Here is a 16445-nt window from a genome sequence, read left to right on the forward strand (position 1 = left end):
AATCATACTTTTTTTTTGCAAGTGAAAATGTCTGCATGCTTCCTGCTGTTGAAAATGGATTAAATTAACCAAGAAGGAAATGATAGATGCTGATTTATCTTTCCTTTTTCCATGCGGCTACTGTGCCCTTAATGTATTGCTAGAGAAAGCATTATACATAGTAATTCATCCTGCTCATGGTTGTTCCTGCCACTTGTTAAGTGGTGAAAAATAATGAATCCCTTTCTTTTTAAAGGCAGAAGAGGAGAGAAATTACCACATCTTTTACCAGCTTTGTGCCTCTGCAGCATTACCCGAGTTTAAAACTCTACGATTAGGTACGAAATTCAAGTTCATTGTGTTGTGGGACTGTAGGAACAAAGCAGCATCTCTGACCTTTTTGAGCCAAAAAGCCATAAGAAGAATTGCTGCCTCTTAAATTCTAAACTCTTAAACCTTCAAGTACTAAAATATATTGAAAATATCTAAAATGGCAGAACTCAAACTTTGTGGTTTTCTGTTAAAATAAAAGTAACAGATTTACTCTAGTACACTGCAGTTGTAATCACTAGGACTTAGTGTGTCCTGGATTCCAGAGTAGTTTTCCAGTGGAGAGGGTGAAATTCTCTTCTCTTGGTCCTTTAAAACTTTTTTTTCCATTGCTCCAGCCACTAGAGAATTTTACCCTTTCTCATATAAGCATCTGAAAAGCTTATTTTGCATGTACATACTTTCTCTTGGGCTGTTACCAACAATTACTTTACCCTCTCTGCTAACCTGGTGATCACAAAACTAATAAGTGAAATTTTTCATTTTTCAAATCAAAATGTTAGTAAAGGAATGGATGCTCATTTGACAGGAATTGGTGCTTTGTAAAAGAAAGGCATGATGATGACCTTAAGACTGGCAATCACCTTATCATTTTAAAAACTCAGTATAAATTTCAGTGCTTCTTGTATGTTTTTAAAAGTCATTTTCATAGTGGGAAAACTGCACAGCCTGTCAGTGCTGGCTTCTGAAATATAGTTCTGAAGTGTTTCTCTGCTCTTCTGCACCATCCTGGCACATTTAGGATTCACATCTGCTGACACAGGAAAGAAAGGAACTGATGTCATTATAACTAAAGAAGCCATTTAGCAGACTTCTCTTTGAGCATTCTTGGAACCTTAGCAGATCAGAAGAAAAGGAGGCTTTTAGTGCAGCTGGAAGCATGGCCACTGAAACCGTAGGAATTTACACAGTACCCAGGAGAGCTGCTGCTCTCCCAGTGGAGCCCAGTGCTGTCCAGAGTGGTATGAAGCTCTCCATTCTCCAACCACGACTTCTCAGCCAGAAGGGATCACAGATACTCATAAGAGTGAGCCAGAGCATACATGAGAGAAGAAAATGGGCAAAATATATTAAACAATATCCTGATGCATTAATAGCAGAATACCTGCCATATAACTCCAAAGTGCTGCTGCTGTCAACTCTGCACCTGCCACTTGGCTCAGACTTGGAGAATAACTGCTTCCCAAGTGATTGTTCCACAGGTGTGGAAGTCTGAACCAAGGTTAGGTAGAAAATATGCTCGAGGGCCTACTGTAGGAACCAGGTAGCTTAAGAGTACCTACTTGCACTGTTAAATCTTGAAAAATTCTTCTCTAGAATAAACGTGTCTTATGAGCCAGAAGGCAAAAACATACTGACACATGTCAAATGTTGGATCCTGCCAAGAGCAACTTAATCATGACACAGCTTTACAGATGTGCTGTGAATTCCTGCATCAATGTGTGTACAATGTGTGTTTTTTCTATTGCAGGGAATGCAAATCACTTTCACTACACGAAGCAAGGTGGAAGCCCTGTGATTGATGGTGTTGATGATGCTAAGGAAATGGTAAACACCAGGCAGGCCTGCACTTTGCTAGGTAATTTGTAAAACATGGTCATATCCCAATTCTGATATACTAGCAAGTGTTTTCTACATTGTTTATGTATATTTTCTTCATATTTTGCTGTGTTTAAAAACAGGAGAGTTTGATAAACTTTGTGACTGAGATACTTGTCTTGCATTAAGAACGTGTTTAAATTGCAGTGGAATCATGAATCTAGTGTAGGAGGAGCACACGTGAATATAAGTGGTGAATTCCCTTGGTGTAGCATATACAGTGTTGGAGGTCCCTGACAAAGCACTTTGATACAGCAAATTAAATGATTAATTTTAATGTGGTTTTTTTTCATCTGGTTGTAAAATGTTTTTAATAGAAGTGAAGCCAATCAGTACTGTCAAATATCAAAGTCACACACAGTGGTCACTGCTTTTCTCTCCTTAATAAGTTTTTTCATCAGCTGCAGCTCTCTCCATTCAAAATATTTTATTTATCCCTTTTCAGGGATTAGTGATTCCTACCAGATGGGAATTTTTCGAATCCTTGCTGGCATCCTTCACTTGGGCAACGTGGAGTTTGCATCTCGGGATTCTGACAGCTGCACTGTTCCTGTGAGTAGTAGATGAGCTGAAGGGCATGCTTTCCACTCTGACAGTTCTGCCTTCTGCTTGTTTGCAGGAACCTCTTCTGAATAAGAGTAATAATATGAAAATGAAAGGAATGTGTTTGTTGCTAATTTGTTAACATTTTCACAGTTCTCTTTGCAGATGGATTCAACTCTTCTCAGTTTAGAGGCTTTAGACAGTACTCTCTGTATTGTAACAGTGGTTACACAATTATAACTGTAATTGATCTGTCCTAGAAAAGTCTACCAGACAGGCCAGCTTTGAAGTCCTGAGCAGGTGTCTAGATCTTTATATTCCTACATAAATATCTTCCCTGCGTGCAGTAAATGCTTTGCTGGATGGGGTTTTTTTGCCATTAAATGCCAAAATGTCTTAAATAATTGCAAAGCAAATGCTTCACAAAGTCCTCTGGGATGTCTAAACATGAGTATAGGATATACAGATATGATTTGTGTGACTCATCTAAGTGTCATGGTTCTTTTTTGCCTTTGTGGAGGTCAGCGACAAGAGCTACATAGTCTGATTTGAAAAACCCTCCTCTTTCAGTGAGGGCCAAGGCTTCTTACCAAAGTCCATATTCTGGAGATGAGGAGCAAAACAACCTTCTTTTCTTTGGACTCACAATGACCAGCTTCTTCCTTTGCATTTCTTTGAATGTCTCCTGTTGGACTTCCTCTTTCTGTTGTTTCAAATAATAGCAACACTTGTAGGGCTTTTTTCTCATGTCACTCTCAGTTCTCAAGAATCTGCAGTGACAGTTTCTGGAGCTGAGAATGGGTCCTTCACGGGGCTACAGGTGTGCCAGGTCTGACACCACCTGTCCATGGGATCTAATGGAAACCACAGCAATAGTCTGGCTCTTTGGTGTGTCTTAGAAAGGTTTTCACTACAAAGAAAGCTCATTTAATGATCACAGGTAGAAAGCTGATGAGCCTCAGGACATAGAAGAGCTTGCCTGTGTTGTGATGAGAATCTCCCATGCAGGAATCCCACTGACTGAGCAAGTACAAAGCTGCAACTCTATCCTGATGTGACAGTACCCAGCAGGCAGTGATGAATGTCTGCTCAATGGCATTGCTACCTGAGCCGTGTCATCCCAGAGCTCTGTGCTCTGCTGGGGATGCTCTGGTGTGGTGATGAAATAGCAGTGCTCAGGGAGCTCAGCAAAGGGCTCTGTGTGCTGCAGTGTGAATGAATCAGTTTGTTTAACGGCAGCTTGAGCAACCCTAATGTGACACTCTTTTGTGCAGTGTTCATCGTTATTATTATTACTTTATCATTGTCTCCTGAGCCAGTAAGACATGCTCAGCTAAATGGATTGTGGAAGTGTAACAGCATGGCCATGGGACCTGCATGCTGTAAGGACTGGAAGAAGTCCCAGAGAAGTCAGAAGGATGTGGAAATAGACAGATAAAGCTGATGTACCCTGGAGCTACTGGACATGTAGTAACAGTTCTCTGCAGTCTGTCCTTGTCAAGACACTGTCAGCGTGCTGTTGAGCCACTGGGTGCAAGGGGGTGTGATGAGGAAGCAGTGCTGGGGGAGTTCCTTAGAAGGAAAGACCTGTCTTTCCTCCTTGATTGCTGGTGATCAGTTTGCACGTTAGTCACAAGGTGTAGTATCTTAGCTCATTGAGCAGTACATGCACTGCAGGGGTTTTTATGCAGAAATCTTATGTACCCATCTCAGCGTGCAAGCCTTGCTGGTTGATTTTACCCAGTTAAACAAAGGCCAATTTTTTCACTTGTACAGTCCAGTTTGAGAGTTAGACAACAACATTTGTGTGCTGCAATCTCTTAGTGTTAGTCCTAGGAATTCACTGAGAAAAATACTGTAAGTACTGAGACCAGAGCACTAAAGCCTTTCCACACTTCCTCTTCTTTCTTGGCTCATGCTGTGATGCCCCATTCCCATCACTCCCTGCCACGGATGTCTGTGGGCAGATGAGAGCACCACTCAGGAGCTACTGTCCATTTGGTCTGAGACAGTTAGCTGTAAGAATTCAAAATGCTAAGTCCATTCCTGTGAAGCCAGGTGATTCATTTTTCTGAGGGTTGCAGGTTCCCTGTGTGAAGCGTTTTGGTGAACGCAAGTACAGTAAGATTAAAAGCCTTTGAGGAAACTTATTCACTAATTTACTTCAGGGATGTGAATGTGCTAAGTGGGTAGGGAACTTGTTATGTTTTGAAGGAAGAAGAGCTGAGGAAGCTGCTGCTGCTGCTTGTTGTAGGATCACTGCAGGCAGGCGGTTCTTCTGGTTGTGTGATTGTATGCTTACTGTTGGTAATATTGTTTCCAGACCTAATGAGACTGTTTTTATTAGCCCAAGCATGAACCCCTCACCATCTTCTGTGACCTCATGGGTGTGGAGTATGAGGAGATGGCTCACTGGCTTTGCCATAGGAAGCTCGCCACTGCCACAGAAACCTACATCAAGCCAATTTCTAAGCTTCATGCCATCAATGCCAGAGATGCACTTGCCAAACATATCTATGCTAATCTCTTTAACTGGATTGTAGATCATGTGAACAAAGCCCTTCACGCTACTGTAAAACAGCATTCTTTCATCGGGGTGTTGGACATCTATGGGTGAGTTTTTGTCAGAGATATGACACTCTTATGTAATTATCTGACTGCAAAGCATCTTTGTCTTTATCATGTAGTGCTGCATGGATTACACAGAAACCCCAAACCCTTAGCAGCAGCTTATTCCAGCTGAAGGAAGTAGGTGTTTAGTTTTGACATGCTATCTAAAATCTTTGTCATGACTTTGACATTTGTAGTGGGATTTCAGATTTTTGCTGTTGGTAGTTCACTTATGCATTGCATTGTGGAAAGTTGCAAGGGAATTGTCATCTCATGGTTCCTCCAAGGTGGCACTTGCAGAGAAGACAACTAATGAGCTCTCCAGGAACATCAGTCCTTTCCCTGAGTTCCTCATCCCTGGCTAGAGAGGGAGCATCAGTGAATTGCCCATGTAGTGCAATTTGCCATTTCTCTGTGTGTTTTGTTGCTTGATTGTGTTGTTTATGCCTGAAATAATTCAATGACTTTAACTGGAGGGAGGGAATTTAAAATTTCTGGGTCATTTAATCTTTTTTTTTTCACTACACTAGTAATTTTGGGTATATGCATATTTTAGATTTGAAACATTCGAAATCAACAGCTTTGAACAGTTCTGTATCAACTATGCCAACGAAAAACTGCAGCAGCAGTTCAATATGGTAAGTAGGAAATGAGTGGCATTTCCTCTTCCCTTTCCCCTCACCCAAGTCCATTCTGCTAATTGGGTCCCCGGTGGTTAGGATAAATTCCTTCAGTCTATTAACCAGCTGTCCTGGCCGTGGGCTTTGAGGGATGGGGAAAGATCGACTATCTCCTAGAAATAGATTTTATGACTAACTGCTGCTCTGGGACTATTTGAAATTCCGATCACAGTAACAATTATAAGACAGAAGCAGTGCTTGGCAATTAAGACCCTGAGATTGCCTGTCAGTGAGAGCACCATGTGGATGAAGTCGGAGTTAGTGGTGTCTCCATAACCTCCGAGAGCCCTTGGATGGGCAGAGCAGAGCTCGGCTCCGCTGCTGGAGATTCACCGCCCGCGCTTCCTCCCCTGGTGTTATTTTTTGAGGCTTTTGAGCTGCATCCTGAAGTTGAATGACGTGTAGCAGAAGGCACCTCTTCCCCCTCCTCCGGAGAGATCACGATTCTCTCCTCAGCCCTAGTGACGTTTGCAATTACATATCTTACCTGCATAATGATGAGGCGAGTTATTTCTGCCAGGTCTGTTGCTAGGCTCTGCTGCAGCACCGGGATGGCTCTGAGCTCTCTTGATGAGCGTGGCTTCGTGGTAGTGTGTGCTCACAGAACTGGATCCCCTGCACCCCTGCTCATCCCAGCGTGTCGGGGAGTAAGCAGGGTGCTGGAGAGAGGCTGAGCTTTCTGGCCCTAACATGCCCTTTCCATGTTGATCAGGGCCAGACTGGATTCAATTCCGTGAGCAGGATGTTGTAACTGTTGTAAAAATCTTGGAGTTTTCTCAGCTCCACAACAAAATCTAGTCACTGTAAGAGCTGTAAAGGTTTGTTTGTTTAGTAAAGATCACTGCCCCTGTGTTCCCTTCCCTCTCACACTGTTGCTGTCAGCACAAAGGAAGGAGCAACAGGGCTGTTGTGTTGGTGCCCTGCCAAGCTACCAAACCCAGCACTGCTGGACACAGACCTGTTGGACTGCCATGCAAGTACAGGGGTGGAGGTTGCTTTAAATTAAAGCTTTGTGTCTGGTGGCAGCCAGCAAACCTTCATGTGCCACCTGTGGTGGCCCGAGCCTGGCTGAGGACAGGCTGCCAACCACTCTGTCCCTTCCTGGCACCCACAGCACACAGGGAGAATCAGGTCTGAAGGCATTTTGCACCACCTAATTGCCGGGTCCTTCACACTGAAGAAACGGGTTTCTGTTTTCTTTCAGGTCTTGGGTTAGATGTGACTCACCAGCAGAAGCTGCCATTGGCTTTCCTGTCAGGAATTAACTCATTGTGTAACTCGGCTGTGGGGTGGGAATGGCTCCCATGGGCACGGTTAAGGAGCGCTGCGTTGGAAAGGATGGCATTAGGCTAATGAAATACAGGGGATAAACTGCTTTGTCAGGGTAGTTTGCTGCTGCTGGCTGGCAGATGTGTGCTGGGGGAACTGTGACACGTCTGTGGGCTGTGCACTGTGCTCGGGGCAGCCGGGGACAGCGCCGCAGGACAGGTGACACCCAGACCCTGCTGCTCGGTGCTGGGTGTGCTCCCAGCGTGGGCCTGCCTGGCACAGCAGCGTTTAGTGTGCAGAAAACTGCAAATGGGGGATGAAACATCGTCAAAAATAACTGGAGTCAGCAGTCTTTTTGGTTTTTTAGAGTGCCTGTGCTGTTAAAAACCACAGTTTGCCTGTTTAATATCTTATTCTGTTTCTTCCTCGAGTTTTAATTCACCTCCTGTGCACATTTCATTAAAACTGTGCAGGTTGTTTGTGATGTTATTTTTGAATAAATGTGCAAGTACATGGTTATTGATCTTTGTGCCAGATAAATCTGTCACAGAATTTTGCTTAAAGGGTTTCTTGTGCTAATACTCCTACAGTCATTCTTGCAAGTTTTTTGCTGAAGAGTAAATTTTAATGCAATGCGTCATCTCAGAAAAAAAATCTGCAACCATTTAAGAGGAAATGGAGCTCTGTTCTTTTACAAGGAAGCACAAAAGTATTTATAGTGAAATTTTACTTGAAATAGAGCAGTGTTCATAACTTTCAAATCATAAAAGCATGGCACATCCCACTTTATAAGTCACTGTTCCTGCACTTGAAGCTTTTTCTGGGATTTGTGTTGGTTTTTTATAAGAAAAAAGAGCTTATAGTAATTGTGGGACAATATAGTAAAAAGATTGGAAAAAAATAGACCTTATTTGCAGAGATTATGGAGTGTTTTAATTTAGTCTGTTGTTTTTAGGCCAGGAAAAAAGGTTAATTTATTTTTCACTTACTTGTTAAAGGGTTTATTCAGTTGAACTAGTGTGTCACTTGACAACCTGGATTCATGTGCCAAGAGGAATTCAATTGAGAGTTCAATGTATTTAATCTGCATTTTATTTCACAGAAAACTCTTTTCTTTTTGCCCTGTAGCATGTCTTTAAGCTGGAACAAGAAGAATATATGAAGGAACAAATACCATGGACCTTGATTGATTTCTATGACAATCAGCCTTGCATCAACCTCATAGAGGCCAAAATGGGAGTTCTGGATCTGTTGGATGAGGAGTGCAAGGTGTGTGTTTAAGGGCTTTCATAGAGAAGGAGGACATCAGCTGTTCTACCTCTGGGCCCTCACAGGGAAAAGTCATCTGCAGACAACCAGTGGTTTTGACACTGCTGGTGAAAGGATTCAGAGAACATACAAACAGAATTGGCAATTACAGGAGGAGAAAAAATGGGTTTAGTCACACTTTTTGCCCCCTCCCCTTCATCATGTGTCTGTATCTGTTCCTGGGTCTCTGATCAACCTTTGTTTTGACTTTGGCAACTTTCCCTTCCCCAAACACAGTAAGTGCAGTCTGTGGTCCTGTCAGATTTCCCCAAGTTGCCTCTCGCTTTGTGTCTCACCTTTTGCCTTTTATCTTGATTTATGCCAAGGCACGTACAGGAGGTGGCCCCTGGTATCTGCTTCAGTGGAAACCCAGCTTGGGGTTCTTGTGTGTCACACAAAGCATCACAAGAAATCTCTAATGGTGGTGGGTGAGTTCTGCTCAGTCAGATAACGTGCCTCTGGGTTCCCCACCTTCAGGTGTGTGATGTTGTGTCACAGCAGCTACACCTGCTGCCGAGTGTGAAAACAGGCAAGCACACAGCTGGTTACTGCTTCCTTGCTTATGGCAGTGCTGGAAAGGAAGGAGCTGAAATTTGAAAGCAAACTGCAAAAGTGTTGTCCCCCATCTTAGTTTCTTTTGCTGCTGAAAAGTTTTCAAGATGTTTTAAATAGCTCTGTATTCTCTTTTGTAGATGCCAAAGGGCTCAGATGACTCTTGGGCCCAAAAACTATATAATACTCATTTGAATAAATGTGCCCTCTTTGAAAAACCACGCCTGTCAAATAAAGCTTTTATCATCAAGCACTTTGCTGACAAGGTAAGGACTCTGGTACCTCTTTCTGGCTGGAGCGTGGGAGGGGATCCTGGGACAGGCAGAGACTCTTCTACTCAGTTCTTGTAAAAAGTGTGCCTGCCTGAACACCCAGTCAGGAGGAGAAAATTGACCTGGCAGCTGTGCAGAGCCAGGAACACAAACAAGAGCTCCTGACTCCCGTCACATGCTGTAACCACTAACCATCCTTTTTCCAAACATGGAAGCTTTAGTGTATTTGCAGCTCTCAGCATAATTGTATCAATCCCAGTTATGCAACAGAAATGCACATAATAGGAAATCATGTACCTCGCTCATTTTGGCCGAAGAGCAGCAACAAAACAATGCTGGTTTTGCTGCCATCTCAACGTGCAAAGAGGAAGGAGGGTAACACACCCTTTTTATCGCTGGAGCAGTATGTGCCGCTCCCACCCTCGCCTCGGCTGCTCAGGGAACAGCTATTTCTAGGGAGCTGAGGAGCCTCTCAGTGGAGTGCATGTGTTGTTCAGCTCCCACAGAGCTCATCAAACTGAGCAACTCTTCGGGTTAAAACAAAAAATTTTAAAATCCCCATTTAATACAATTGTCCTGTTAAGCAAAGAAACTGCCTCAGAATATTGTCAGCTTTGTCAAAAAAGCTTGCAAGAAGCTCTGGGATTCTAATTAGTAGGTGTGGACATGCTGATGTGCAGGGTTGAAGGCCTTTATTTTCTTCCACTTTGTTTCTTCCAGGCTCTTGAATTTATGCATAGAAGTGGGGTCCTGTTCTTGTTGCATCTAGCGTTACCTTAATGTAAGCAGCAAGAACATCTCCGTAACTGTTTAGATTCATGAGTTCTGTTTTATTTGTTGGATGAGAGAACAAGAAGGATTTAATTAATATTTCATAATTTCTTCATTAGGCTAAACTTTGATATTTGAAAGCAGGGCTTTTCTATGCCTAGTCTGAGGAGCAAGGGCCAGTAGCTCCAAGCAGGTAGTGGCAAAGCTCTAAGCTTTGATGTGCTGTCTGTGCTAAGAATTTTATGTTTTCTGTGTGCTTACGGGAATGCATACAGACATCCTGAAGGAAAAAATCAAGCTGCAGCTGGCGGGTCAGCAGTCTCTGTGCCCTGAGGTTGTCCTCTCTGCATAAGGCAGGGATTCTGCTGCCCTCTCCTGGCACGGTCTCCCACGCTTAGAACATGAATGGTGCCCCAGGTAGTGCTCAGAGTGGGCTTTCAGCTGCAGAGAAACCTTGGGGACATCCTCTGCCTTCTTCCCCCTAGGACTTCTTTGAAATGTTTTGCAGCTCAGGGATATAGTGCCGTTGTGCAAGCACTGATAAATAGACTTTTGACAATAGTTTTGGTTTTCTTTCATCCTTGAATTAGGACAGCGAAATAAATAGTGGGGTTTTATCAAACACTCTGGATGTTCTTTGGCCCAAGACACCCTATGGCCCTGTGCTAGAGGATTGTTATGTATTATCACAACATTCAGACATTTTATTGCTCTTGGTAAAAATAGTCTTTCTGAGCACAAATGAGGCATTTCCATAATCAGCTGCAGGCAGATGTACTTACAGCCTCTCAGCTAATGAGATGAGATGAGATACTTTGTTCTCAGTTGCATCTGGATTTCACACAGTTCTGCAGCCCTGATAACTTCAGTGGAGAAGATGCTCAACACACATTTTGGTTCTTCACCTTTACAGTAACCATTCAGTCATGCTGCCTTACCACAAGCATCTCTCAGCAGTGAAATATATCTGGTACAATGCAATAGCAGTATTCATCTATGTATTTTAATGTTCTACATGTTACTGGAAAGCACTCTCGTGGAGGAAGATCTATATTTAACAAAGATGCACTGGGGAACTGATATTTTCAGCACCCACAAGAATTATGTTTTAAATGTGAATGTTACAGCTGGTAAATTCTATGCAAAGTATTCTTATTAAATACTTTTAACCCTTGTTTTTGTAAAATGATGGCTTTCAGGTAGAATATCAATGCGAAGGCTTTTTGGAAAAGAATAAAGACACAGTTTATGAAGAACAAATTAAGGTCCTAAAATCAAGTAAGGTTAGTATAAGGATTTTTTTTTCTTCCTTTGCAGTTATGAAGCCCTGACTTAAGGGTCATATAAAACTTCTTATAAACCTAGGAAATATTTCTGCCTTAGATCAACTGAAATTGAACATAGTTTGTGTTTTACTTGCCTATCTGAATTTAGAAAGTCCTGTATCCTGAGTTTGCTCCATGTGAGATCAGTCCATATTTAGCCACTAATTTCAGTGTTTAGGTGTGGGGGGGTTTTTTCACTGTAGGGTTTTTTTTGTCCGGGGATGTGGGTTTGGGGAGGGGCAATTCTTTTTCACAAAACTTCGCTGTATTTTCTGTAAAGGCATCATGGACTTCTGATATACTGTAGTAGTATAAGAGTGCTTAATGGTTAAGCCCTTAATTTTGTAACCTGAAAACAGAAGCTCCTTGTTTGTGAAGAGATAAATTCTGTTCCAGAAGCAAAAAGAGAGAGGAATAAAATATATAGACCCTAAGGACACAAACCAGAATTTATAGAGTCTAGCCTTCTTCCTATCTATGGAAGAAAGATAACATCTGAATTGGAAAATACTGTGTGAAGGAATATTATAGAGCAGGTCTTCAGTGGCATCATCTGCCTTTTTTAATGGCAAAAACGCTGGTTGTGCTCTTGGAAATGTAAAGGCAATTAACTTGACATTGCACTGCGATGGCTGTTGGGAATTTGCTGGCTCTAATGGCCCAGGAAGCTGGGTATCAAGGACAGGCTATTTAAAATTATGCTATTCTATCAGGAAAACCAACATTTTTCTCTCCTGTTTCTATTCTGAGCAGATAATATGAAGCTAAATCATTAAAACATGTGGTATAATGAAAAACCACAGCAGACTTTCCCCTGAGGAAAGTGTTGGAGCGGTTTGAGTGAAGCCAGTTGCTGGAGGTGGGAGGGGAGGCAGGTGGCATCCTTGGGAAGCTGGCAGGGGCCAGCCACCCACGTGGCTCCAGCTGTGCAGGGTGGAAGGAGAGGGGATGCTCCAAGGGACAGACAGTGGGGACAGAGCTGCCACGAGAGCATGACAGCAGCTCAGGCAGGCTCAGCGTAGGCTGAGTCAGTTCCGTCCAAATACTAAAAAACAACATGGTTTTGTCCTTGCCAAAACCAGTGTTTAAAAAAAAATAAATAAATTCTGCCGCGAAGAAAATGGATTTTCCAAAGGAGAATGTTCCATTTTTGTTTTTCAGCAGCCCTTCTTTGTTAGTAATTGTGGTGGGACTGCATTTCTGATTTGTATTTTTTTGTTGTTGTTGCTGTTTTCTGGGTTTGCTGTGCACATCCAACAGAAGGTAATTCTAAATTGAATGCATCATCTGTCATCCTGGCCATGCCCACTCTCACATACAGCTTGGATGCTTCTTTGCTCTCCAAAGTGCATGACACACACTGCTCTTGGCAGGCACTGTAGAGTTTAACTGTTTATTTTGGCCTTCTCTGTAAGTCCACCCACAGGACCTCTTTCAACTAGTTCAGTTTCCATGCATGTATCATGAAAGCAGTACAACAGTCCTGGGCTTTTATGCTTGCTACTGGAATGGTTGTTAAAATCTTCTGTTGTGGCTCTGTATGGAAAGAAATGATCTGTAAGATTGTTAGCAGCATGTCTGTTAAGTTGTCTGAAGAAATTACGGGGAAGAAATGCTTGCTTGCTTGTTTTCTGCCACGTGAATTATCTAGCCTTTGATCAGTGTTTTCCCTCCCTTTGAACACTCCTAGTGTTCTGTGAAACAAAGAAAATTGATAAGATACTAAAATCCAAAACCAGACAGGAACAGGAATGCCCCCACAGTGTGGATCATCACAGCACTGCTCTCCTGTTGCTGACCTGTGCTGCAGAGGCCAGATGTTGCTCCTTTCTCCTACTTGCAGTAACTGGGGCGATGTCGATGAAAATGATGCCTTTAATATGCTCTTGCCCAGTTTTGCAGGCAGATTTTTCCAGGATTGGAAAAAGGGAATGAGACTTAGTTATGGACAGCTTAGAAGACATCATCCATCTGCAATCAAAGCACTGGGGACCCCTTTCCTACCCTCGCTCCTGGTGTGTGGGAGCGTCAGGAGTTTTAGAAAAAGCCTATTAAGTTCAGATAATTTTCAGTATGGGATGAAAAGACCTGGCTCCGTAGCTCAGGTGCCTGTGTGTACCAACCCCATCCAACCACGGGCAGCTGAGTGAGGAGGTGGTGACCCAGTCATCCTCAGCTCCGTGTGGAGTCAGTGGCAGGAGAAGGGTAAATCACCCTCTGGAAATGTCATTCTTCCACCAGCTGCAGAGGTAGACTCAGGTGAGATAAAAGCTAAGCTGTGATGCTCCTTTTCAAGTTCAGGAATTTAGGATACCTTTGTAGCATTCTTAGTCATTCTGTTATGCTGGAGTGCTATGCTGGGTGCTCCTGGGGAATGTTTGGTGCCTTCTGGGCACAACCACAGAGCGCAGGTACCATTTTGTTGTGCAGCATGTTTCATTGGTTACCCGTGCATGCTCACCAAGTTTTGTAAGGCAAACCCATGCTTTTTATTTTTTAGGTTTTACTTAGGCCAAGCACTTTCTAATAGTGAAAAATGAATGCTCCTGTCTCTTGGGACAGAATGCACAGATGCTAGATACAAGATTATTCATGGACAGGTAGAGAAGTTCAGATTTTCTTACTTCTGTAATGGTTCTGAAGTGCTGTAGTTGTCAGCAGAAAGATCTGGTGGTGTTATTTTTAGTTACAGGTTGCTTCAAAGCAGCTGTGTATTTTGTAGCTATTAGAGAAAGGGAAGTAGAAGTCCTGTGTGCTATTTGGAAAGATATTTCAGGTTTTTCCTCCACTCCCACTGACAGGGAGTAGATCTCAGTCAGATAAATTTGGTCAGTGGTTTTTTTTAGTTAATGGTTCCTCTTTTAAGTTGATTATTTCAATTTGGAGTAATAAAGCAGCAGTCATCTTTGTTGCCTGCTGCCTTATTCAGTGTCCCAGATACCTGTCAGCCACAAAGGAGTCTGATGCACCAGTGGAATATGAGAGGACCCTGTTGTTTCCTTCTTACATCAAAGCAGCCAGATATAATTGCAGTTGGTACTTATGAAACTGCTGTCAGTGTCTAACAGTTTCACATGGAAGCTATCGCTGCTCTATGAAAAAGCCTGAAATCAGAATTTTATCTTCAGAAGGAAACTCACTGATCAAACCCACAAAATTTTTAGTATTAAATCATGGCCCACTCACTCTACCACTGGCTCCTCTGCTTTTTTTGCATTTGTCCCTTTTGGAGCTCAACAAAAATGCAGTGCTTGTGAAAACTGAGCCTTGATTTTAACCTTAAGCACAAACAGGTGCAATGACATGCTGGATTCTTACCCTCTGTGTGTTTTTATGCTGTCATACCAGTTTAAGCTGCTACCAGAGTTATTCCAGGATGAGGAGAAGGTCCTCAGTCCCACATCAGCCACCCCTTCAGGGCGCGTGCCTCTGTCTCGAACAGCTGTCAAACCAGCCAAGGCCAGGCCAGGTCAAGCCAGCAAGGAGCATAAGAAAACTGTGGGACATCAGGTGAGTTTGAAGATGCAGCTCTAATCCTTCCCTCTATCTGCTGGTGCCTCTTGGGATCCCTTGTGATTTTAGGAGAGATGCAGCTGATTATGACTTACAATTTGGAAGAAAAACAATCCCTAATTACTAATACACCGTGGGGCACAATTTCAGGGAACCCAGTTCTTATTGTGGTGCCAAACCCAAAACTGATGCTTTTCAAAACAAATGTAACATGCTGAAAGCTGAGGAGCATTGAAAATCTTATGCTGAGTCTTCTTGATCATGTGCTACATTGTCTGACTCGAATCAAAAGTGCGGTTTGGTTCCCAGTGGGCCAAACATAAAATATCCACATATATGTGTCCTAATTAAACTAAAAGTATGCGGATCAGGTCTTTCTTCTGAGGTTATCTCAAGCATGACTGAGCTTACTGAGGCTGTTCCCTGATATTTTTTTACATTTTGTCTTTCAAAAAGTTTCGGAACTCTCTTCATCTGCTGATGGAAACCCTGAATGCCACAACCCCACACTACGTGCGCTGTATTAAGCCAAACGACTTCAAGTTTCCATTCACGTAAGCTGGTTCATGTGTGGCTCAAGTAGCCCCTGTATGGGAGGGGGTTGCCTGGAGCCCTGGAGGATCAAGGCTCTGCTAAACCCTCCTCACTCAGGAGTGAAGTGCTGTGTCTCCTTTATCTGGCTGTGGATTCACGGTGTGTGTGTGTGTGTACAGGTATTACAGCAGGAGGTGTTTGGGGATGAATAGAGGGAGAAATACTTCTGATGCCTTTTTTTTTTTGTTTATGGTGATACATGATAAAAAAATTACATCATTTTCTTTGCGAGCTGTTTCAAGTGTAACTGACAGTTTGCAGTCCTTGAGCTCGTTTGACATTTGCTGGAATTTGTTTTTGCAGACACAAGTGTCTTTTTCCTTTTCTTTTTTTTCATATATGAACTTGCTTAGAGCTTTTCTCAAAAGTCTGCTTGAAACCTGGGCACGCAAAGACTCCCATGGCTGTTGGGCTGGCCAGCAGGGAGCAGGGCAGGGTGAGCTGCTTCCAGTGCCAATGAGCTCGAACAGTTCCCTGGCCAGGCTGTCCTCTGTTACCCCTGAGTTTCAGAAGCACTACCTGGACTTGTTCAGCACCCATCACAACCCACCTCTGCTCCCCACTGTGCCACTCCTGTGCTGGGCATGCACATTACCAGGAGTCCCAAGTAATCCAAAGCTGGTCCCACACCCACAGGCTCTTTTTATTCCTACCTAGATTTGATGAAAAACGGGCAGTGCAGCAGCTGAGAGCTTGTGGCGTCCTGGAGACCATCCGAATCAGTGCAGCTGGCTTCCCCTCCAGGTGTGTTTGCTGCTTTTTGGACTGCTTTCAGCTGCAGTTCTTTTTAAGGTAATATTCACTGCTGGGACTGACACTGTGTCTGGTTTTGGGACAGGTGGACGTACCAAGAGTTCTTCAGCCGTTACCGTGTTCTGATGAAACAGAGAGATGTACTTGGAGACCGTAAGCAGACGTGCAAAAATGTCCTAGAGAAGCTGATTCAGGTACTAGACTTAGCACTGAGAGCATTTGGAATCCAAAGGAATAGAGACAGCGTGGCTTGATCCCTCATAGCCACCCTATTTTAGTACTTCTACAAAGTACTAAACCACTAATACTGGCATGGGAAGTGTAGAATTTCCCAGTGTATCACAGGA

At 43.1% G+C, this 16445-nt stretch overlaps 1 protein-coding gene across 17 annotated transcripts in view; it reads left to right on the plus strand.

Moving 5' to 3' along the window:
* Positions 1 to 16445, plus strand: part of MYO5A (myosin VA) — a 97911-nt gene that overhangs the window by 46707 nt on the left and 34759 nt on the right. For 10 of the 17 annotated variants that reach the window (XM_027688635.1, XM_027688638.1, XM_027688639.1 and 7 more), the window contains exons 7-19: positions 236 to 317; positions 1781 to 1888; positions 2354 to 2460; positions 4799 to 5064; positions 5618 to 5699; positions 8139 to 8279; positions 9011 to 9136; positions 11113 to 11196; positions 12499 to 12501; positions 14587 to 14748; positions 15208 to 15305; positions 16003 to 16089; positions 16184 to 16292. In XM_027688635.1, the coding sequence (XP_027544436.1) occupies positions 236 to 317; positions 1781 to 1888; positions 2354 to 2460; positions 4799 to 5064; positions 5618 to 5699; positions 8139 to 8279; positions 9011 to 9136; positions 11113 to 11196; positions 12499 to 12501; positions 14587 to 14748; positions 15208 to 15305; positions 16003 to 16089; positions 16184 to 16292 (1455 nt within the window). The remainder of the gene's footprint in view (positions 1 to 235; positions 318 to 1780; positions 1889 to 2353; positions 2461 to 4798; positions 5065 to 5617; positions 5700 to 8138; positions 8280 to 9010; positions 9137 to 11112; positions 11197 to 12498; positions 12502 to 14586; positions 14749 to 15207; positions 15306 to 16002; positions 16090 to 16183; positions 16293 to 16445) is intronic. The other 7 variants (XM_027688651.1, XM_027688637.1, XM_027688645.1 and 4 more) reach the window with 1 other exon arrangement.

Source organism: Neopelma chrysocephalum, unplaced genomic scaffold, assembly GCF_003984885.1.
Source record: "Neopelma chrysocephalum unplaced genomic scaffold, ASM398488v2 Primary Assembly neopelma1_75, whole genome shotgun sequence".
In the NCBI taxonomy this organism is placed as follows: Eukaryota; Metazoa; Chordata; class Aves; order Passeriformes; family Pipridae; genus Neopelma; species Neopelma chrysocephalum.